This window comes from Papaver somniferum, unplaced genomic scaffold, assembly GCF_003573695.1.
Source record: "Papaver somniferum cultivar HN1 unplaced genomic scaffold, ASM357369v1 unplaced-scaffold_115, whole genome shotgun sequence".
NCBI classification, from domain to species: Eukaryota; Viridiplantae; Streptophyta; class Magnoliopsida; order Ranunculales; family Papaveraceae; genus Papaver; species Papaver somniferum.
In genome coordinates, this window is record NW_020620492.1 from 3,238,485 (window position 1) to 3,262,765 (window position 24,281).

At 37.4% G+C, this 24,281-nt stretch overlaps 1 protein-coding gene and 2 pseudogenes across 1 annotated transcript; 1 reads left to right on the forward strand and 2 right to left on the reverse strand.

The window, feature by feature from the left end:
- Positions 1-10,205: 10,205 nt before the first annotated feature.
- LOC113329252 lies at positions 10,206-12,221 on the forward strand (annotated as a pseudogene).
- A 60-nt stretch (positions 12,222-12,281) lies between these two features.
- On the reverse strand, positions 12,282-13,887 carry LOC113329169 (annotated as a pseudogene).
- Positions 13,888-14,859: 972 nt separating this feature from the next.
- Positions 14,860-16,434, reverse strand: LOC113329170 (UDP-glycosyltransferase 87A1-like). Its single transcript, XM_026576135.1, has 3 exons — positions 15,930-16,434; positions 15,719-15,790; positions 14,860-15,623 (listed from the first exon to the last, which is right to left on the reverse strand). Exons 1-3 carry the CDS (start codon positions 16,432-16,434, stop codon positions 14,860-14,862), a joined length of 1,341 nt encoding a protein of 446 aa, XP_026431920.1.
- Positions 16,435-24,281: the final 7,847 nt, after the last annotated feature.

Consider the following 24,281-nt stretch of genomic DNA (forward strand, 5'->3'; position numbering starts at 1 on the left):
ATACCTCAGAATCCATTTAACAGCATGCCAATTTCCCTTACCAGGACAATGCATATAACGGCTGACCATACTAACTGCATGTGAAATGTCCGGCCTTGTACATACCATCGTATACATCAAGCTACCAACAACCTCAGCATATGGGACTTGGGCCATATACTTTCGCTCTTCTCCAGTAGTGGGAGACATACGAGCATTCAACTTAAAATGAGCAGCAAGGGGAGTACTTACATATTTAGTTCCTTCGTAGACACCAAACTTTGTAAAACTTTCTTCAAATATGCCTTCTGAGACAAACAAACCTTACCCTTCTCTCTGTCACCTCGAATATCCATACCAAGAATCTTCTTAGCCTCTCCCAGATCTTTCATCTCAAACTCAGATGACAACTTGCACTTCAAATTATCGATCTCTTTCTTGTTATTCGATGCAATCAACATATCATCGACATACAATAGCAAATATATGAAAAATTCATCACGTAGCTTCTTGAAGTATACACAATGGTCATAGTGACTTCTTGTGTATGTCTTGCCAATCATAAACTGATCAAATCGCTTGTACCACTGTCTTGGAGACTTCTTCAGCCCATACAACGATTTTTCAGCTTGCATACACAATGTTCTTTTACAGCAACCTTGAACCCCCTCGACTGATTCATATAGATCTCCTCTTCTAGATCACCATGTAAGAATGTCGTCTTAACATCTAGCTGAACTAGTTCTAAATTATATTGTGCTACCAAGGCCAACAAAATACATATTGATGAGTATTTTACCACCGGAGAGAACACCTCATTGTAGTCAATCCCTTCTCTTTGGGCATAACCTTTTGCAACTAACCTTTCCTTGTAGCGTACTTGATTCACCGAAGATCCTTCTTTCTTAGCATATACCCACTTTCACCCTATGGCCTTCTTACCGTTCGGAAGCTTCATAAGAATCCATGTGCCATTCTTGTAAAGAGACTCCATCTCGTCCTGCATTGCACCTTCCCATTCTTTACACTCTACACCGCGTAAAACTTCTAAATAGGAAGTAGGAGTACTATCTTCAACAACTGGTAATGCATAAACAATATAATCATTCATCCAACCAGGCTTCCTGGTTGATCTTCTCGGTTTACTGGTAGCTATGGTCTCAGTGACCGTAGCTTCTGTATCTTCTACTGACTCTTGTTCCTCTTCCTCAACAGTATCACTATCATTTGGAACTTCAGTAGTTACCTCTCTTGCAGATCCAATGTCTTCAGAAGTATTCTGAACAGATACAGATTTAACTGGAATTGATTGAGTTGCATCAATATCCACCTGCTGCAAAGGCTCACTAGTACTGGTGCTTCTGTCCTCCACCTGCCGAGAACCCCAAGACTTTACCATAGACATCTCATCAAATGTGACATCTCTACACATGGCTATCTTCTTCTCAGCTGGATTCCAAATCTTGAACCCTTTTACTCCACTCTTCATACCCACAAAGATTCCTTTTACAACACGGCTATCAAGCTTGTTTTCACTAACATGATACCACGCAGGACAACCAAAAATATGAATTGAGTCATAATCATAAGCTGTTTTACCAAACCACTTTTCCATATAAGTTTTACTTTCTAATGCAGCTGATGGCAACCTATTAATGAGGAAGCACGTATACATAACTGCCTCAGCCCAAAACGCCTTACCTAATCCAGCATTAGATAACATACATTGTACCTTCTCCAGCAAAGTACGATTCATGCGTTCAGCTACCCCATTCTGTTGCGGTGTCTTCTTAACTGTGAAGTGGCTCTTTATCCCCTCATCCTGACATACTTGCAAGAACTGATCACTCTTGTACTATCCACCATTTTCCGAACGTAGTCCTTTGATCTTTCTGCCAGTTTGAGTCTCAGTTTCCTTTTTCCTCCTCACAAAGATTTCTAGGACTTCATCCTTGTGCCTCATGGTGTACAGCCATACGCGCCTAGAATAATCATCAATGAATGACACAAACCAATGTTTCCCTCCCAATGATGCATTCTTGGAAGGACCCCAAACATCTGAGTGAACATAGTCAAGAATTCCACTAGTATTGTGGATAGTTGTGCCAAAGCTTGTTCTTGTTTTCTTTCCCTTAACACAATGTTCACAAAATGCTAACTTGCATGCAATAGAACCTTTCAACAAGTCTTGTTGAATCAACCTATGCAACAACTTCTCACCTGGATGTGCAAGTCTCATGTGCCATAGCTTCGTCTTCTCGGTAGCTGGTCTCTCGATGTGTTCAGAAATAGACACATCCCCTGTTGTTGTACTCCCAATAAAGTAATACAATTTATGATGACGTGTGCCCTTCATGATTACCATATATCCAGATATTACCTTTAGAACATCATTTTCAGCAACTATCTTATAGCCCTTAGCTTCTAAAGTTCCGAGTGAAATCAGATTCTTCTTTATGGCAGGTACAAATCTTACCTCCTTCATCTCTCTAACCATACCATCATGCATCTTGATACGAACACTACAATCCCAATCACCCTGCAGGTATGATTGTTTCCCATACGTACTTCTCCATCAAGCTCTTCAAAACTTGAGAACCAGTCCCGATATGGGCATATATGATATGTTGCTCCAGTATCTAATACCCATGTACCATATGTAATATCACAATCTGATGGTGCCACAGTTAGCGAAAAATCATAGGCATCATCTGATTCTTCATTACCTTTAGCAATGTTCACCTCGGTATTACCGTTATCTCCTTCTCTCGCCTTACGCTTGGTACAATCCTTAGCCCAATGACCAAAGTCATGGCACCAAGCACACTCATTTTTCCGCAGTCGCGTTCTACTCTTAGAACGTCCTCTACCTTTACCATAACCACCAGTCTTCCTTCTCCTGTCTGTTGAACGACCTCTTGCAAGAAGAACATCATTATTAGATTCACTTGCAAGGTCTTCACGGTCCATCTTCCTGAACTCCTCACTACGCAATGATATAATGACCTCAGCGTATGTTATCTTATCCTTGCCTTGCATTAATGCTTTAATCACGGGTTCATACTTTTCAGGAAGAGAGTTTATCAGACACAAAGCTTGTTCCTCGTCGGCGATTATCTCATCGTAGTTAACCAACTCAGCAAGAAGTTTATTATATGAATCTAGATGCTCGGTTAGGGTTGCACCTCTCTTCATGTTATGGCGATACAAATTCCTTTTAAGATGTATCCTATTGGCCACGTTCTTCACACGGTATTCCTTCTCTAGCTTTTCCCAGAGATCCTTAGGTGAAGTCTCGTGATGATAATTAACTCTTAATGTAGTTGCTAAACACCCTCGTATCGAATCAAGACATAATTTATTCATCTTGTTCCACTACTTTTCAGACATCTCCATTGGCTGACCTTCTAGAGCTTCTTCTAGGTCAAGATGAACAAGAGCATCCATTACGTCTGTTCTTCATAAACCAAAGTTATTGGTTCCTGTAAACTTTTATACCTTGAGTTGTGATCTATGTGAATGAAGTATTTCTTCTTTTGTTTTTTTATCTTTATTTGTGGAATCCGAATGTTCTCCTAAAGGATTTTTCGGATATTCATCCCCGTCAACCATTGTTCACAAACAACCAAATATAGATAAAAAACAGAACCTTTGAGATTTGTATTACCTCAAGCAATCTTCAGAAATAAAAAATACCTTCACTTCAAGTGCAATTCGAGTACCCGTATCCAAGAGCGTCTCCTTGCTCTGATACCAATTGTTGGGACAATTGGATCGCTCTGATACCAATTGTTGCGCCAAAGCCTGCGGAAGCGTTTATATTTCACTACTACGAGGTAGCTCAATATCTCCAAGAACACAATCACACACACAAGAAGAACAAATATTTAACGAGGTTGAATTCTCGGGAAGGAATAACAATTTTATATATCACCGTATAGGTTGGAATATACAAAGCTCAAGCAGAGAAGAAGAGAACTCTTTCTAGTTCTGGTGTGTTTTCTCTAGTTCTCTCTATGGCTATTTATACACATCAATAGGAGTGGATAAATTCCTTAACAAGGATTACTTTCCTACAAGTATAGGATTTCCTAACTTAGCTCTAAGAGACAAACCTATTAAGCTTCTATACTTAGGATACAAGCACTTGATTTCCTTAACCAACTAGATTTCCTAATCTAGTCCTTAGACCATCCTACCAACAGAGTGATCATTTCATTCTTAAGAAAACCATAAAATTGGTCTGTTGTGCAGTTTTCCAACCCTATTTGAGCATCCAGCCTGTGAATTTGAGCCATTGGTATGCAATAGTAAATAGTGTAACTAGCTTACAAGTCTATGATAACAGATACTTAGGGCGGGACTTTAATAGAAAAAATTATTCGGGTGTTGCAATAGGTATCAAATTTATATTATCAAGAAAGGCACACTTTAATAAATGTAAATGTTCGATTCCCATTAAGGAAAATACCCTCTTTAATATGCATGATCATTCGGCAATCTCAAATTTTATTTGATTCTTTAGTTCTCACTGTCTCTACTTTTTATACTCGCCTCCCTTTAGCCATTTAGGGGCACACCTGCAACCGTATTATACACCGTTTTTTTTTTCATATTGAAAAGTTAGCTCAGTTGGATAATTACATCAAAGTTCGTTACATCAATAGAAGTAGAGTTTATTAATAATGTTCATTATGAATTTTTCATTTTAGTTCGTGCGAAACCATGTTAGGCATTTTTTTTAGATTTCAGCTAGCTACGTTATTGATTCAGTTTTTCTACTTTATATTACACTTTCTTTTATTTATTTCTATTTTTATTTTATTTTTTTTGTAATAAAACCCCCAGTGGCTAATTCAACGAAATCAACTCCTCTCAAACCTCTAATACTGTTGATAAAGATGATTTTGTAAACCTCTTGTACTGCATTTACTAGTTTTTATATATGAACTTTTCCATCTAAAAAAACCCCTCTCAAACATCCTCGTTGTTCTACCGGTGGGGTTCGAACACTGGTTACTCACAAGAAATAGAAAGTTTGGCATTATAATCTTGTGTACATAAAACAAAAAAAATGGTTCAAGAAAAAAGAAAGCAACACTTTTAGATTTCAACTGGAAAAAGCAATTCTAACCTCCTCCGGTAGACTTGTATATCCTAGTTTAATTGGGGCCCTAAAAACTAATTAGGGACTTCCAATTAAATGACAGAAAAGGTCACCCAAAACTAATTTGAATCACCCCTTATCCAAATATTTTAATAATGGCTAATCTACCTCTTATCTAATTAGTAATAATCTAACTGAATTAGTGCAATCTTACTTATTTGGAATTTAACCTCTTTTTTAAATTTTTTTTACTTTTGCGATATTTTTATTTTTTATTTTGTTTTTTTTCACTCGGATTTGTATGAAAAGTCATCATGATACATTTTGAAAAAAATTTAATCAATGACGACTCTAAAGAGTCGTTAATATTTTCAATGACGACTCTAAGTGTGGTTATTTTTTCAATGGCGACTGTACACTAACGACATTTTAGAGTCGTCATTCAAAGCATTAATGACTCTTTAAAATCGTCAAGAAAACACTAAGACGCTTAGAGTCCTTATTGAAAAAGTTAACGACCTTTAGGGTCGTGATAAAAATAAAATCGACACTTAAAGTCGTCATTAAAAACACTAACGACTCTGAAAAATCGTCATAGAAACAATAACGACACGTAGAATCGTCATTCAAAACATAAACGATTCTAAAGAGTCATCATTGAAACAATAACGACACTTTAGAGTCGCTATTTTGTAGCGACACCTAGAATCGTCATTGATTTATACGCCCCTAAGGAGTAAAACATTATCTTCACTTTATTATTTATTTATACGCTCTAAAAATTTTAGGATGCAAATAAAATGAGTGAGGCCTCTAATTAGTTTTTAGGGCCCAATTAAACGAGGTTATATACCTTTGGATAGAAATGTGACAAATGTCAGATACGAATGCCAACCACTAAAATATTGTCTATCAAGAAGAGATTCTCCTATGGAATTTTTGTTTTTTTTGATTTCTATTATTAAATACCTTTACCAGTTTCTAATTAATTAAATGAATAATATGTGATGCCAGGCCGGCCACCACCACCATTATGATGATGATCAGTACTGTGTGCGGAAGCATTCATAGTATTTGCAATAACCGTACGCTAGTAAAATTCCAAATCAAATAATAATGAGTAAATTTAGTTTTTGTTACTTTAAAAAAAGCCAAACATGCCCTTTTGACCTTTTCTTCTTCTTCTTCTTCTCTGATTTCTTTTTTCTTCTTTCTTCCGTCTTCTTCTCCCACCACCATCATCACCAGCAACAACAATGGATCTCCACGAACACCAACAATAATTTTATTCTCCCCCGACACACCACTACACGTCCGTATCTCACCACTACCACCACCCTCCTCCGCCTCCTTTAATTCCTTCACCACCAACACCATTTCCACCACCGTAAACATCACCATCCCCAGCTCCTCTTCACGTCACATCAACCATAATCAAAACCCTAACCATAGTTTCATTTTAAAAATCATAAGGAAACACAGGTGGATCTAGTGATGTTTTGATGATTCTGTAAGATCGGATGAAGAAATTGGTGAAATTAGGGTTGCAACTGTAATTACAATTGAAGAACAAGAAGAACATATATGGGTTGGTGACGAATTGATTCTGCCGCTGATGAGTACAATTGAAGCAGGAGAAAATTGAAGATGAAATTGAGTCCGATCTTGAGAGAGGATGGAAGCAACTATTGAGTTCTGAACCGAGAAATTCAAGGGATTGAGAAGATGTTTCTGTTGCTGTGGATATCAGAGAAGAAATCAGAAAATAAAAAGGAGAAAATGGGTTTGTTAAAGATGGGTATTCGATTCGAAGAGTTTGTGAAGATTTAGAAGATAGGTTTAAATTGGATTTGATTTCCAGTTGAACAAGGGAAGTTTTGGTTCGATTCAGAGAAGATGGGGTCGTATTAGGGTTTCCTTGAACTGAGATTTGAAAATGGAAATGCTGCAATTGAGAAGAATTGTAGATGGGTTTGATTTGTTTATGTTGTTCCTTTTGAGAACAATACATGGAGATAGCAGCGGCGACAGTAAGCTGAAGATAATGTTGCTAATGATGGCGGAGACTGAAGATAGAAACAGAGATGGAGTGATGGTTATGAGCTACAGAGAATAGAAGGTTTGAAAATTGTGTAACTGATGCTGAACTGAAGTAGCAGAATGAATGAAGTCACAGATGAACTGGAGTTACTGATGGAACTGCAAGAAGGAGGAGTTGTGCTTTAAAAGGCCTGAACCTAGATCTATGTTAGGATAGGTAAAAATTACAGGATCTAATGGGTTTTGAACTGCAAAGAGAACTGCAGCTGAAATGAACCAGTGATGATGGCTGGGCATATAACAAGAATTGGCAGATGATGGTGGTGTTGAATCTGTGACTGAGGTGGGGCAGTTGTGAAGTTGCAGGTACAACTCAAGGAGGAGATGTTATGCTTGCATTTAACTGGATAAGTTCGATGCTCAAGTGCAGGCAGTTGGAGTTGCTGCTACAGGTGGTTGAATTGAAACTGAAGTTGTTGCTGATGGAGTTTGAAATGGAGGTAGTGCTACATTAGACGAGCAGTCGAACTGAATTAAAGAAGTGTGGTTGCAGAATGGATGTAATGGAAGTTAGTATGTGCAGAATTTGTAGGCCGGGATAGTCTGTCATGTTGCTGTTGTTTAGAAGGGATTGCGAGATAGAAAGAAGTGCAGGCCTGAAGTTCAATTGCAGTTTCTGGTGGAGAGTTTAATGGAAGCATCGCAGGTGGTTTTGTTTGTGGCAGGAGATGTAAAGTTGCAAGAATTGAACTACAGGACCTGGCTGCAGTTGCAATGGAACTGGAGTTGGTGACTGTTGCAGAAGCTACAACTATGGAGTAATGGTTTCAGTCAGTTGAGTTAACTGAATCTGTAATGAGTGGAACTTGTGTGTTTGCAGTGAAGCCAAGGATGAGATTGAAGTGAATCTGTAGTTGCAGGTGCAATGAAGTGTTGCAATACAATGAGGAATTTCCTATAAACCTAGATGGAAAGATGTACCAGGTGAAGCTGAGTAATGGGTCTTGAGACATAACTGGTGGTATTGCTGTTGAAGCGCAGAAAAAGGTCTGAATCGCAGATGATAGACTGGAAGGGAAGTATGGTTTGAGATTCAAGGGTTGGATGCAGTTAGCTGGAGCAGTTGTGCAATACATAGTGGATGCAATGTATCGAGCTGTAATAGATTCTTGAATTGAACAAGATGCATATGGGAGATGCCGCTATTGCCGAGAGAAAAAGAAGTTGCAGGAACTGAAATGGTTTCATCTTATAATTTTGGATTGGATTATAGAGAAAAATGATAGCTAGAATTGAAATGGGAAGCAATTGCAGATGGTGAATTGGATTGTGGAGCTGAGTAGAGTTAGCTAGGAGATGTTGCTGCCGCTGCTTTCAGATTGGCAGTGTGCAAGTGTAGCTGCTGGTATTGTTGATATGGTTATTGCAGTGATGGGTTTGATATGGTTATTGCAGTGACATGGTCTTGTGACGAGTTTCATTTGATGCTGCTAGTAAGCTCCGGTTGCAGCTGAAGTTAATATTATAGAGAAGGTGGTACTGGTGTTGGCTTTGAGTTGGTTCTTTATGAAGAATGGTTTGAGATGATGCTTGAGAATGGTTTTTAAGTACAGTTGCAGGTTGAGAGTGTAGAGAAGAACTGAGATGCCTATGTTGGTGGTGATTATGAACTGCATCTGGTGATAATCAGAATCCATAGAGGAACTGGTGTTGCTCTGGTTGAATTAATATGGATATTGCAGGTCCAGTTGAAGATCAAACTGAGCCTGAGATGGAGCATTTGTGGTGTTCAGGTATGATCTTGAACTGAAATGGAAGGCAGTAATGCAGTGGGTATGGGATTTGAAGTGAATTTGTAGTTGCAGGTGCAATGAAGTGTTGCAATACAATGAGGAATTTCCTGTAAACCTAGATGGAAAGATATACCAGGTGAAGCTGAGTAATGGGTCTTGAGACATAACTGGTGGTATTGTTGTTGAAGCGCAGAAACCAATTATGGTTTCATCTTATTTATGATGAAACCAAAATCGGTTTCATTGTATTTCAACAATGTATTTCTATCCATGAAGATGTATAATACCTCTTAAAAAATTTCTTGCAGGTGATTTCTCACGAAACCAAGATGAAACCAAAATTGGTTTCATCGTATTTTTGGGAGGTGGTGGTGGTGGGCGGTCGTGGTGCTGTTTTTGGTCGGCGGTGGTCGACAGTGGTGGTGCTGGATGGTAGGGTGGCTGGTATTGGTGGTGCAATTACGTAGTATCGGTGGTGGTGGTGGTGGTGGTGGTCGGAGGTGGTGGCGGTGGTGGTCGACAATGGTGGTGTTGTATGGTAGGGTGGCTGGCAGTGGTGGTGCAATTGCGCAGTATCGGTGGCGGCGGCGGGCGAAGGCGGCGGAGTGGTGGTGGTCGGTGGCGGAGCGGTGGTGGTCGGTGGCGGCGGTGGTGGTCGGTGGCGGCGGTGGTGGTCGGTAGTGCGGCGGTGGTCAATGGTGGCGGTGGCGGGCGGCGGTGGTGTTCGGTGGTGGCGGCGGTGGTGGTCGTGGTGGCGGTGGTGGTGGCCGGTGGTGGCGGCGGCGGGCGGCGGTGATGGAGCGGTGGTGGTCGATGGCGGCGGCGGCGGTAGTGGTCAGTGGCGGCGGCGGCGGTAGTGGTCAGTGGCGGCGGCGGAGGTGCTGGTCGGAGGTGGCGGTGGTGGTCGGTGCCGGTGGTCGGTGGCGGCGGTGGTGGAAGGTGGCGTTGGCGGTGGTCGGAGGTGGTGGCGGTGGCGGCGGTGGTCGGAAGTGGTGGCGGTGGTTATCGGTGGCGGCTGTGCTTATTGGTGGTTGTTTATTTCTTGTTAGGGGTGACAATATAATAAGAATTAAAGTGTGGTTGATTTTTGTTTTTGTTGGGGTGATTTATACTAGAAGGGTAATATAGACAGTTTATATTAAATGGGGTTTTTGTGAACAAATTATTTTGTTGGAGTTTTTGTATATGGATAGTGACACCTTTGGGGTTATAACTCGCGGACCGTTTAGGATTTGATAGTAAATCAACAGGGAAATTTGAGCATAGCCTTTTTTTTCCTTTTTTTAGAGATTTGATCTCTTTGTTCTTGGAGCTTAATTTTGTTGCTGGAAGATATGGATAGCTCGGCGACTGCTACAACTCTCTTTCCGATGCACCGTACTAAGACATTGCATCTGGTATTGAATTTTGAATCGACGTTTATTGAAATCTATGTCAAGCTATGTTTATTTCTCAATTTTATTAAATTGGATTCGTCTCAACATTCTAAATGAATCGATTAATCGTCATATTAAACTGTACTTTCAGGTGAGGCATGCCCAAAGGATTTCACAATGTAGAAGGAGAAAAGGATTTCAGCGCATACAAATCTGAAGAATTCTTTGATGCTCAACTTACTCCTCTAGGATGGGAGCAGGTAATTGCTTCTTTTATTAACAGAATTCAGCAATTGGATGTATTTCAAGTGTAAATCTTAGCTTCTGGATTGACATTACAGGTTGATAACTTGCATAAGCATGTTCATGAATGCGGACTTGACAAGAAGGTTGAATTAGTAATCGTGTCTCCGTTGCTAAGGTACTCGTTTTCATGGCTTTATTCTCTATAAGATAGGCTAAAATCAAAAAATTGATAGTATCTTTTTTTGCAGAAACGGAGGGAGGGACATTTTTTATAGGTGCATTACTGTGTTATTTTCTCCTGATTAGAATAGGCGCCTATTTGGAATTGCATTTCAGGACCCTGCAAACAGCTGTTGGATCATTTGGTCCCGGAGGATACGTGGATGGGACGGATGTCACACCACTAATGGTGTCAAATGCAAAATATAGTAATCGTTCTGCAATTTAAAGTTTAAATACCCCACCATTCGTAGCAGTGGAGCTTTGCCGAGAACAATTGGTAATGTCTTGTAACTTGAAGCTTGAATTTGTGCCGTCATTTTAGCTTTGAATCCCCAAAACGGGTTCGATCCCTTCTTGTGGTAGGAAAAAGAAAAAACTTATCTATGGATATTTCATTTTCTTAATCTTAATAAATTTCTTTGAACAATTGAGGGATTGATTTCTAAGTTGAAATTCTTACTACAGGGTGTTTATCCATGTGATAGGAGGAGAAGTATATCCGAATATCGGACCATCTTTCCTGCGGTTGATTTCTCAGTGGCAAGTATCTGATAGGATCCCATCGTCACACAGTTTGCGTATTATTAGCTTTGCAGTTAGTTTCCAACCGCTATGTCGTGTGTTTGCTGCAGATAGAAGATGAAGAGGATGTTTTGTGGGAGGCTGATGTAAGGGAGTCGAATAAAGCTGTAGCTGCCAGGGGAATGAAATTTATCAATTGGTATTAAAAAAAATTGTTTTTTTTTTTGTTATCTCCCTTTCAATTTAAGGATTGTTGTATTTTGTTTTTGGACAATAATATCTAAAAATAGTAAAATTTAATATCTGTTTATCTAGGCTGTGGACTCGTAAAGAAAAAGAAATTGCAGTCGTCACCCATAGCGCATTCTTGCTTCAGACCCTCGGTGCATTTGGAGATGACTGCCACCCAACGGTGCAGAAATAAATCCACAACCGGTAACTGTTATTGGGTCTCCCTATCTATAGAACATAAATTGCACTATTGGCCTCAAACTTTTCCTGTTAAGACGTTTCTTTTAAGTTTTATCATTCACATTTTTAGTGTTTATGCATTTACAGCTTTGCTAACTGAGAGCTTCATTCTGTGGTGATAGTTGATACTGGGTAAGGATGCTTGTATTCTATGTTGACAGACCTGTTGGCACCCTTTGTTTATTTTCCATGCTGCTGAATCCTATTTTTTTTCTCTTCTTAATTTTGTAGTTTGATAGGATCAGATACTTCAGTTACCAACTATCCTGGAAAGATACCTAGCGGACTCGATCTTCCTAGTGCTGCTGCAATCGACAAGCACCCAGAGAAAGGAGCACCAAATTCCTAAGCCTAGATTGGTTATCTTGATTTTTTACGTGCAATGTTTTTACTATTCTTCTTCTGAAACGGGTTATTTTTGGTTCTGGCTTCATATTAAATAACAAGTTGAGATGGTTACTAGTAATGGGAAATTAAACCAAAGATTAATTAATTAGTTGTTTTCTTAATCATGTTCTACAAATATCAACTGATTCTAAAAGAGGGAACTAACAGTATCATTACCATGGATTTGGAGGATGTCTTGATAAAAGAATCGAGGTTGGTGTCGGATGAACCACCTTTAGCCAATGCTCTTCTACACTTATCCTTGAGTTCACTTGATCTTCTTCTCATCTCCTTAGCTTCATTCACATCATCTTCTTCTGCTTCATTTGTGTTCATGAAATTCTTCACAATCTTTTCAACTTCATCCCTTTTGACCACTGCTTTTGCTCCAAACTCCTTTGTGACTTTGATTCCAACTTCCAAATCATCTGCAATCAGTTTTCTGTTTGGAATTTGATCAAAATAAAAGGGAAATGTAATCATGGGTACACCCGCGTATACGGTTTCCATTACCGAATTCCACCCACAATGAGTCCAAAAGCCTCCAACTGAAGAGTGACAAAGTACCCTCAGTTGATCACACCATGGCACTACTAATCTTGGACTATTAGTACTTATCTCATCATTGGCAACAACACCACTGCGTGCAATTAAAGTAAGGTATATATCACGCGAAACTAACAAATATCGAACCCCAGTTTTACGCAACCCAGCCAAGATCTCCTCCATTTGTACCCCTGGAATCGAAACAATGCTTCCAAATGCAATATACAAAACCGAGCTAATAGGCTGAGAGTCTAGCCACTCTAAGTAATAGTGTTCTTTGCTGGTTATATACTTACCTGCATTTGATTCTATTTTCTTCCCATGGAACTGCTGATAATGCCCATTGGTAGCAGTGATGTTAGGTATGGAAGGGCCAATCGTGTAAGTTGGGAAGGGAAGTATTGCCTTTAGAGTGTCTGTGACTAGAGGTTCAATCTCATAAAAAGTAGCAATAAGAAGACAATGGACTTTATCCAACATAGAGAAGGCTACCATTGGAGGGTAGCATGGACCATTTACACGCGGAAACAATGGCATGTCTGCTAATCGTGTTGGCGAAACTCTTGGAACGTAATCTATCACCTCGTCGCAACAATCTATAACACAAAATAAAGAAAATATTCAACATGAGTTTTGCTTCTTTGTAACAAACTATGCAAATTGCAGCATACTATATGCATTGTCATGTACCTGATACATTAGCAAGGCTGTGCCCGTTCTTAATTAGAAGGTCAGTATGATACATCACGGTGAACACGACAGCTGGTGACGGCCAAAACAAAATCACCGGAATATTTCTTTGATTGCCGATCGAAATTGCCCATATCAAGTAGAAATCCGTAACAATAGCAGTCACCGGTTCAGATGTGTTCAGAATGTGCTCGAATGGAGATCCCATTTTTGCAAGTACGATTTCGAGAAAGCTGTCAAAATCTAATTTTGATGACCAGACAAATTCTGAAGGAATCACGTTTGGTATTGGTCGGAGATGAATTTGAGACGGCATCGGAGTTGATTCAAGGATGCCAAGCCATTCTTCGGTGACAACGAAGGTGATTTTAATATTATCTTCTAATTTATGAGCTAAATGCTTACAAAAATTCATCATTGGGTTGATAAGACCTCTTCCCGGAAATGGCACTACTACAATGTGGCATCTCTTCACTGATATTGGCGCCTCATCAACTTTTCCCTCCATGTCTCATTAGTTAATTTCAAACATCAGAGAGATGTAAGATATAGATCCTTGAATTACATTGATACACAAATTTGAACTTTGAAAGAAAGGCCTTGAGCATACAAAATATCTTGGATAAGGATAAGTTATCAAGAGTGGACTGATTAAAGTTTCAAGGACAATGATTTAGTGGGTCTTCTTTTGTACTTGTGAATCAATAATTGACTGTCTAGTAGAAATTAGGTGAATTCCTAGCTAGAAGAAACTAGTCCTTACAAAATGTTGGAACAAAAGATGGACTGTGGCACCAAAACTGTTGGCGCCCCTTGGGAACAGAAACACAACTGTTGGCACTTCTAAGTGCAAGTACAACGGCAATCGGATGGACGATGCCATGGAGTGTTTTGAAACGAGACCTACCGTGAACACAGCTGTTAGTAGGTTTTCATGATATCTCTAATGTAGCTTGTACCCTTTTCGACTCGTTTGTAGATCAAAAAAAAAAATGCCATATTACTACTTCTTTCGAATTATGAGATCAGAAAAAGTTTTGTTTATATGAGACATTACTACTAGTGGGAAATTGAATCCAACGTTAGAACGAGGAGGTCTCGAGCTTAAACTTTATTGAATTTTATAACATCAATAAACTAGCTTTACTTGATGCAAGTTCGACAACATAAAAAGTATTGTTAATATCGCCAGGAAACAAAAAAAACATAAAGAGAACTCGTAGGGTTCCCATGTAAACGGAGAATTCCCTTTATAAGTTATAGCAGCCAACTACCAGAAGACAATAAAACATCAGGATCGTAAACTTTACACCATGACCAGATCAGATCAGTCACTTACGAAATGTTGCAGACGATCACGTTTATATGGCACATTATTAGTAATGGGAAATTAAGCCAAATATTTGTTCTTCAGCATATACAGCAGTTCGGTAAATATCCTCTCATTCTAAAAGAGAGGAGTCAGAGGATAATAACATCATTAATTAACATGGATATCGAGGATGTCTTTGATAAAAGCAGTGAGGTTAGTGTCAGATGAACCACCTTTTGCCAATGCCGTTCTACAGATTTCCTTGAGTTCACTTGATCTTCTTCTCATTTCCGTTGCTTCATTATTAAAATATTCTTCTGCTTCTTCATTTATGTTCATAAACCTCTTCACAATCTTTCCAATTTCATCCCTTCTTACCAATGTTTTTTCTCCAAAATCCTTCATTACTTTCATTCCAACTTTTAAATCATCTACAATCAGTTTTCGGTTTGGAATTTGATCAAAAGATTTTGGAAATGTAAGCATTGGCACGCCTGCGTATATTGATTCCATTGTAGAATTCCATCCACAGTGAGTCCAAAATCCTCCAACTGAAGAATGGAAAAGCACCCTTAATTGATCACACCAAGGCACTATTAATCTCTGATCACTAGTACGTACCCCTTCATCATTGTCGCCATCACCTTCACCATGTATATCTGAATTAAGACTCCCACCAGGTAAAACTAACAAATATCGAACCCCGCTTTTATGTAACCCAGCCAAGATCTCCTTCATTTGATCCCATGGAATTGAAACAGTACTGCCAAATGCTATATACATGACGGAGCTCATAGGTTGGACGTCTAACCATTCTATGTAATTAGGTTCCTTGTTGTTTACATGCAAAGTTGTACTTGATTCTGTTTCCTTATCATGGATGTGATGATGATGCTCAATGATAGTGGTTGTGTTGGGTATGAAGGGCCAATCTTATAAATTGGAAAGGGAAATATTGCCTTTAAATTGTCTGTGCCTTGGGGTTCAAGCTCGTAAAAATTAGGAATAAGAAGACATTGGACTTTACCTAACATGGTGAAGGCTACCATTTCTGGGTTGAATTTTGGATCATTTCCACGAGGAATCAGTGGCATATCCGCTAGTCAAGTTGGTGAAATTCCAGGAATGTAATCTATCAACTCCTCGCAGCAATCTGTAGCACAAAATATTCTCAACGTGGTTATTACATTCTTGTGACAAACTAAGCTGTCTATTTGTCTATATGCATGGTTATGTACCTGATATGTTAGCAAGGTTATGCCCATTCTTAGTTAGAAGGTCAGCATGACACAGAACAAAGAACACAAAAGATGACGTTGTCCAGAATATAACCACCGGAATATTTCTTTGACTACCTATCGAATATGCCCATGTTAAGTAGAAATCTGCTAAAATAACATTTGCCGGTCCAGATGTATTCAGAACATGCTCGAAAGGAGCTTCTGACTTTGCAACTACGATTTCTAGGAAGCTCGCAAAGTCTAATGTCAATGACCTGGTAAATTCTGAAGGAATCACGTTGGGCATTGATCGGAGATGAATTTGAGGCGGCATTATAGTTGATTCAAGTATGCCAAGCCACTCTTCTGTGATTACATAGGTGATTCTAACGTTATCGCCTAATTTATGAGCTAAATGCTTACAGAAATTCAACATTGGGTTGATGAGTCCTCTTCCTGGAAATGGTACCGCCACAATGTGGCATCTCTTCACTGATTTTGGCTCCTCGTTGATTTCACCCATGTCTCTCACAAGTGTACTGATTATATTACTACAAGATGACTAGTGTTACTGGGATGAAAAAATGGATCTGCTAAACAGTGCAAATTCACAAAAATTTCGTGACCCCAAAATCCCTAAAAAGAGGAAATGACTTCAAGAGGTGAAGGAAAATTTTTAATTGTAAAAAAAAGGTGCAACAAATTAGCATCTACTGGTGTTCACAAATCAACAAACTAAAGATTACAAGCTACCAAGGGTCCAAGACCATCATTTGCAGAATGGATTTTGCAGCATCATTTTAGTGCTTCATAAAACAATTAGGCTACTAGAATTAGAAAGTAAAAAAAAAAGAACCAATCAAACAGTGAACCCGCTGAGGTTGCAGAGATTAGAGTACCTATTGAGATGGGTCGATTGAGGGGATTCTTTGAGCTTCAAACTTGAGTTGTGAATTCCACAAATTCTAGATAGAGAGGAAGATAGACATTAGTGGTTAGCTAAATAACATATGAATTGACCAAACAGCAGCATAGACTAATAATACTAACATCTGGATGCTTAAACAAGTAAGAAAGATCCAGCTAACACACTACGTGTTCTAATAGCTAACATGCTTTTGCAAGTACTACATAGAAATTTGCCCCTACGTTGGAGGGCAGGAGCTCCCCTAATTGGCTAAAAACCGGAGGCGACTATATGTTAAACATGAAAGGGGCTCCAAACAAAAGTCAGGTCATTAAATAGTAATTAATGCTAATGATTAGGTTAACTAAGCTAAATAAGATTATTAAACTAATCATTTCATTTATACTCCATTCGTACCATATGTATAGGTGGAGGTACCAACTTTCTTAGATTAAGAAAAAAAAATTGATTTCATAAATATCCATGTTTTTTCCTGTTTTGTCCTTTGTTATATTTCCTATGTTAGAGACATAAACCCAATTATGATGATAACCAAGCAACATAAATAAGGGTAAAATAGTTAAAAGCCATCTTGGAATTGCTATTCCGCCTATCTAATGGTACATGGAAAAAGCTATATTCCGCCTATAAAATGGGTACGAAGGGAGTAATTAATATTTGAAAATCAAAATAAAAAGTTCGGGATTTTTCTTTTTTCTGAAGCTAGAGTTATGGTTGGGAAACCTAACTGTATATTTTATATACGGTTGGGAGTTCATATTTTCCGAACCGTAAACAAAATCTGGATAAGTTACGGTTAGGTTTCCCAGCCGTAGAAAACATCAGGACAAGTTACGGTATGAAAAGTTTTGATGTTCTTTTGGAAAAATGACATACAATTCGGTTTCCTTAACGTATAGTGTATTTACGGTTGGGAAAATATTTATTTCCAACCGTATTCACTACTGAAACCAATTTTTCGAACCCTAATTTTAATCAAAATTTGATATATTTTTACAGAGAAAAAGGTGGGTTTGTTGATTCTTATCTGATTAAAGACGTTACTGATTTAGAATCAATGACTATCGTCGTCAAATAAAAAAATTGAAGAAAAAGGGAAGAGACGATCGAGGAGGAGAAGCGAGCAAGAAAGAGGTGGAGGAGATGAAGAGAGAAGAAGCAGGTTTTTCTTTTTAGTTTAGGTTAGGTTTTTGATTAAATTAGGGATTGAAAATATTATGTTTAAAGCCCTTATATTTATCAAACTAGGTTTGAGACCCTATATTAATTAGATTTAGGTTTGGAGCCCCTATATTGGGTCCCCTTTATCCATATTTAGGATAGTTGAATCCATATGAGCCCTCAAAACCAAATTCTTGAAGCCCCTATTATAAGTTTCTTAAAGAGATCCTGCATGTTTTCGACCAAGTTGGTGTTGGGTCAATTTCCCTTATGTCACACTAGCCGTGGAATCTTCCATGTCCATTCTCCGTGTGTTTATTTGACACATGGACTTTAAGGGAAATTCTTATAACAATCCACAAATACGTTTTGTTTTTTTTTTGAGCCACGTGGATGAACTAACTACGTTATTAGAATATAATATTTAGATAAGATAAAATAGGATAAAGTGAGATAAAATAGTATAAAAAGTTAGTAAAGAAATCAGGTGTTGTACTTGGCGTGAGTGGAAGAGTCGCGGGCGTGTAAAGAAGAGAAGTGGGCGTGTAAGGATGGTCCACGCGTTTTTGGTACAACCGCCAGCGAGTGTTTCACGATTGTCCGTCCTTCCTTCACATGCGCGTCTCTTTTTCCAACTCACTCCAACAAATTTCTCTAGTAACTTGTTGGTTTGTTTGTACGGGTGAAATATCGCACAACATTAATTCACAACTTCGCTCTGACCAAAACAGCCTTACGCACGAAGATACAATAATTATTAATGGATAGGACGAAGAGCAATCATGCGACAGGAGAGAAAGTATGTGAAGAGTAGACACGCGATTGATACAAGGCGATGATAACCTCTAAAGAAGAAGCACGAAGAAGAAAGTAGCAGTGCGACAGAAAGGGACAGCTCTCAAAAGCCTAGCGAATAAGACAAACTGATACAGAATCTATCTTTAGAGATCTTGCGCGTGAATATGGTTGTCTTCTACTGATATATTTTCCTATATAAGGATTCAAATGAAAAGGAGAGAGAAACAGGTTAAGATAGAGTTCATTTGAGTAAGATAAGTTATCAAGAGAGAAAATAAGCTATAGTATCTAGCTTTCATCTTGTATTTCTTCATTGTTACGTGAAAACTCATCTTGAATCTCTTGTAAGAACATCATATCGTTAATAAGTGTTTTTGAAGATCATTTTAGTGTCAAAGTAATTAATAATATCATTAATGTTTGGGTTGACTCATATAACTTAAGCTTTATGTTTTTATCATTACAATGGGTGTAGTTGTGGGATTTTCCGCAACTATATCGTTCATCCGCTTTTTCATGTTTGTTGAGTTCATAATAGAACCAAAATAAACAAATATTTGATTTGTTGAGTCTATAGGAACTTCTCCAAGATATTCGCTAAAGACAGCGACTTCACAACAATACTGTAAACCATACCGTAAGCCAAAAGGCATCGAAAAATCTTGGGGAAGATACTTTTCTTAAGTAATTCTGACCGAGTAAATTACTAGGGAAAATTTCGTAAGAGAATGGCCATACCATGGAATTTGGGTGGGGGGAGGGGGAGGCGATTATGATTATCTCTAGCGAGATCTTCTTGGAAATTTTATGAGGTAAACACAAGATTATTGTTTTCTCTAAGTATCCTGGTGGGAGTCGAAAAAGTTAGTTTTATTGAAGTGTGAGACAATAAACTTTTAGGGGGAATTGAACAAAGTTACTTTTATTGAAGTGTGGGATAATAAGCGTGGTACTAATTGCAACTGTTAATGCAATTTTCATTAATGCTAGAGATGTTCCTAATTCTTTTAGCGATTAGGTGGGGTTCGCCCTCCCGTAGAGATACATTTTTTATTTGGAAAATGGGTTATTTGTTCAATATCTATATAGTGTGAGGGTAATGGACTTGTAAAATATAGGTCTGGTTGGAAAAAACACCAGCCAATACAGTAGAACTTCGATAAATAAAATGATAGAATTTTTTGATTCCAATTATATTTGGATAAGACATATTTTAACTCGATAAATTAATAACTTACGTGAGGTATCGATCGGAGATGAGTAGATATCACCGGTCCTTTATGTAAAGACCCACAACCTCGTCAACTCAATTTGACCGATCAAGAGACGATTTAGCCGTTAATGACTCGATTATTCAACTAACAACAATAATTAATAGAAATTAATCAAAAAATAATATGGAAATGAAACTAGTACCATTAGAGAAATCTCGAAAAATTATGAGAAATGGATTATTTGATCGTGTCATTTGGATACTAGATGAAGAATAAATCATCTGATTTGTGTGAAGGGTAAAATGGTTATTTTACAGAAAAAAATTTCTTAAGTCAATCATATTTTTTTTTTGGTGCCCTATTAAAAAAATTACACCCTCTGTCCATAATTAGATGAGCTAGTTGTAGTTTGCAAATTTCTTAAGGCAAAGAGGAAAGAATATAATTTTTAAGTATTTTTTATAATTATACTCTTATATATAATTACCAGCAAATTTATCTCTCAAACTATACAATGGATATTCGTAAATTTTATGCTATCGGAAGACATTTTAAAATACATATATAAAAAATATAAACATGAATATGAGATTATACAGATTTCTTATACTACCAACTTTAATAGTTCTACGCATTGTACGAAGGTGTTGGGATTACACTTAAGGTTGTTGCATACCAACTCCCAAACGTACGTGGTCGGCTCAAGTGTAATGCAATAGCATATCAAGCGCATCTTATTGTAGGTTTTATTAATGCTTGTCTACGTAGGAAATACTCAAACACAAGATTATTATTTGAGTATTTCCGGCGAGATCTTATTGTAGCATATTAAGCACATCCTGATTGCTCAGACAATTATGATTATCTCGGACGAGATCTTCTAGGAAATTTTATGAGGTAAACACAAGATTATTGTTTTCTCTAAGTATCCTGGTGGGAGTCGAAAAAGTTAGTTTTATTGAAGTGTGAGACAATAAACTTTTAGTGGGAATTGAACAAAGTTACTTTTATTGAAGTGTGGAATAATAAGCGTGGTACTGATTGCAACTGTTAATGCAATTTTCATCAATGGTAGAGATGTTCCTAATTCTTTTAGCGATTAGGTGGGATTTCGCCCTCCCGTAGAGATGCATTTTTTATTCGGAAAAGGGGTTATTTGTTCAAAATATATATAGTGTGAGAGTAATGGACTTACGTGATAGAATTTCGATAAATAAAATGATAGAATTTTTTGATTCCAATTATGTTTTGGATAAGATATATTTTAACTCTATAAACTAATAACTTACGTGAGGTATTGATCGGATATGAGTAGATATCACAGGTCCTTTATGTAAAGACCACAACCTCGTCAACTAAATTTGACCGGTCAAGAGACGATTTAGCCGTTAATGACTAGATTATTCAACTATCAACAATAATTAATAAAAATTAATCAAACAATAATCTGGAAATGAAACTAGTACCATTAGAGAAATCTCGAAAAATTATGAGAAATGGACTATTTGATCGTGTCATTTGAATACTAGATGAAGAATAAATCATCTGATTTGTGTGAAGGGTAAAAACGTCATTTTACAGAAAAGAATTTCTTAAGTCAATCATATATTTGTTCTGGGCGCCCTATTAAAAAAATATTCCCTCTATCCCGAAATGGATGAGCTAGTTGTAGTTTGCAAATTTCTTAAAGCAAAGAGGAAAGAATATAATTTTTAAGTATTTTTTATAATTATACCCTTATATATAATTACTAGTAAATTTATCTCTCAAACTGTACAATGGATATTCGTAGATGTTATGTTATCGGAAGGCATTTTAAAATACATACATAAAAAATATAAACATAACTATTAAATTATACAGATTTCTTATACTACCAACTTCAATAGTTCTACCCATTGTACGAAGGTGTTGGGATTGCACTTACGGTTGTTGCATACCAACTCCCAAACGTACGTGGTCGGCCCAAGTATAATGCAATAGCATATCAAGCGCATCTCATTGTAGGTTTTTTTAATGCTTGTCTACGTAAGAAATACTCATAAGAGAACCCAATTAAACATCCTGATTGCTCAAACAATTATGATTATCTCTGGCGAGATCTTCTTGGAAATTTTATGAGGTAAACACAAGATTATTGTTTTCTCTAAGTATCGTGGTGGGAGCTTAGTTAGCAATTCGGGATTCGGTAAACGTACGGAACGGCAAACGTACGAGTATTATACGGTTTTGTAAAATCCAGATTCGGTCCAAAATTCGGTCAACGGGACGTGATTCGTCATTAATTCGGAACGGCATACGTACGTGTATAATTCGATTTATAAATGTGAGTTCGACTCTGAAAATTCGGTATATATATATAACAAATAATATGTGTATTTATAAGGTCATAGACCAATTTTTATGCATATGTGTGAGTTATTTAAGGAAAAAATAACCTCAATATGATGATATTAATAATATATACAACATTAGTTATCCAAAAGGACGTCGTATGGTGGTTTAGATGCTTGGTTATTGAGTTTGAGATCTCTCTCACCTTCACCTTCAAATCTTTTCAGTCGTTTTTGTTTCATAAAAATTACAACACGTCCAATATTCGGTCGTGTATGTTCGGGAGGCAGTAAAGCCCAAAAAGTGGAGTCTTTGAAAAGTAAAAGCTAAAGAATTTATGGCGAATTAAGCGGACGTATCATTCGGGATACGTAAAATTCGTGAATGATTCGCGAATAATCCGGGAATGCCACATAATACGCGATTTGGGTTCGGAGTTGCAAACGTACGCGAATAAGACGGTAAAATTCGTGATACGGAAAAATTCGCGAATGATTCGCGAATCATTCGCTGACTTACTAACTAGGGGAGTCGAAAAAGTTAGTTTTATTGAAGTGTGAGACAATAAACTTTTAGTGGGAATTGAAAAAAGTTACTTTTATTAAAGTGTGGGATAATAAGCGTGGTACTAATTGCAACTGTTAATGCAATTTTCATTAATGTTAGAGATGTTCCTAATTCTTTTAGCGATTAGGTGGGGCTTCGTCCTCCCGTAGAAATGCATTTTTGATTCGGAAAATGGGTTATTTGTTCAAAATTTATATAGTGTGAGAGTAATGGATTTGTAAAATATAGGTCTCGCTGGAAAAAACACCAACCAATACAGTAGAACTTCGATAAATAAAATGATAGAATTTTATGATTCCAATTATTTTTGGATAAGATATATTTTAACTCGATAAATTAATAACTTACGTGAGGTATCGATCGGAGATGAGTGGATATCACCGGTCCTTTATGTAAAGACCCACAACCTCGTCAACTCAATTTGACCGGTCAAGAGACGATTTAGCCGTTAATGACTCGATTATTCAACTATCAACAATAATTAATAGAAATTAATCAAACAATTATATGGAAATGAAACTAGTACCATTAGAGAAATCTCGAAAAATTATGAGAAATGGACTATTCGATCGTGTCATTTGGATACTAGATGAAGAATAAATCATCTGATTTGTGTGAAGGATAAAATGGTTATTTTACAGAAAAGAATTTCTTAAGTCAATCATATATTTGTTCTGGTCGCCCTGTTAAAAAAATACTCCCTCTGTCCTGAATTAGATGAGCTAGTTGTAGTTTGCAAACTTCTTAAGGCAGAGAGGAAAGAATATAATTTTTAAGTATTTTTTACAATTATACCCTTATATATAATTACTAGTAAATTTATCTCTCAAACTGTACAATGGATATTCGTAAATTTTATGCTATCGGAAGACATTTCAAAATACATATATAAAAAATATAAACATGACTATCAAATTATACAGATTTCTTATACTATCAACTTCAATAGTTCTACGCATTGTACGAAGGTGTTGGGATTGCACTTAAGGTTGTTGCATACCAACTCCCAAACGTACGTGGTCGACTCAAGTGTAATGCAATAGCATATCAAGCGCATCTTATTGTAGGTTTTATTAATGCTTGTCTACGTAGGAAATACTCATAAGAGAACCCAATTAAACATCCTGATTGCTCAAACAAACGCGACCAGAATCCAAATTGAGTCTGACCAAATATAATCCCACTACTTGGTAACTATATATAGATTTCATTGACAAATCAGAGATTTCGAGTGGTTAAGCATAGTCTTCCGGCAGCCACATTCACTTGGCCTAAAATGACCCCACTGATGGAAAATATTTTTCCAACTCCCAAATAGTGTCTCACATAACCTAATCAACCACATGGGCACTACTTATTTTCGAGGTA

Excerpts from the sequence above, each read along its gene's own strand:
- LOC113329170 (XM_026576135.1), bottom strand. The coding sequence starts at position 16,434 with ATGGGTGAAATCAACGAGGAGCCAAAATCAGTGAAGAGATGCCACATT. Across the intron at positions 15,791-15,929 it reads TAACCTTGCTAACATATCAG|CGGATATGCCACTGATTCCT; the intron begins GTACATAACCAT and ends CAACTTGACTAG. Across the intron at positions 15,624-15,718 it reads GGTAGCCTTCACCATGTTAG|ATTGGCCCTTCATACCCAAC; the intron begins GTAAAGTCCAAT and ends CCAATTTATAAG.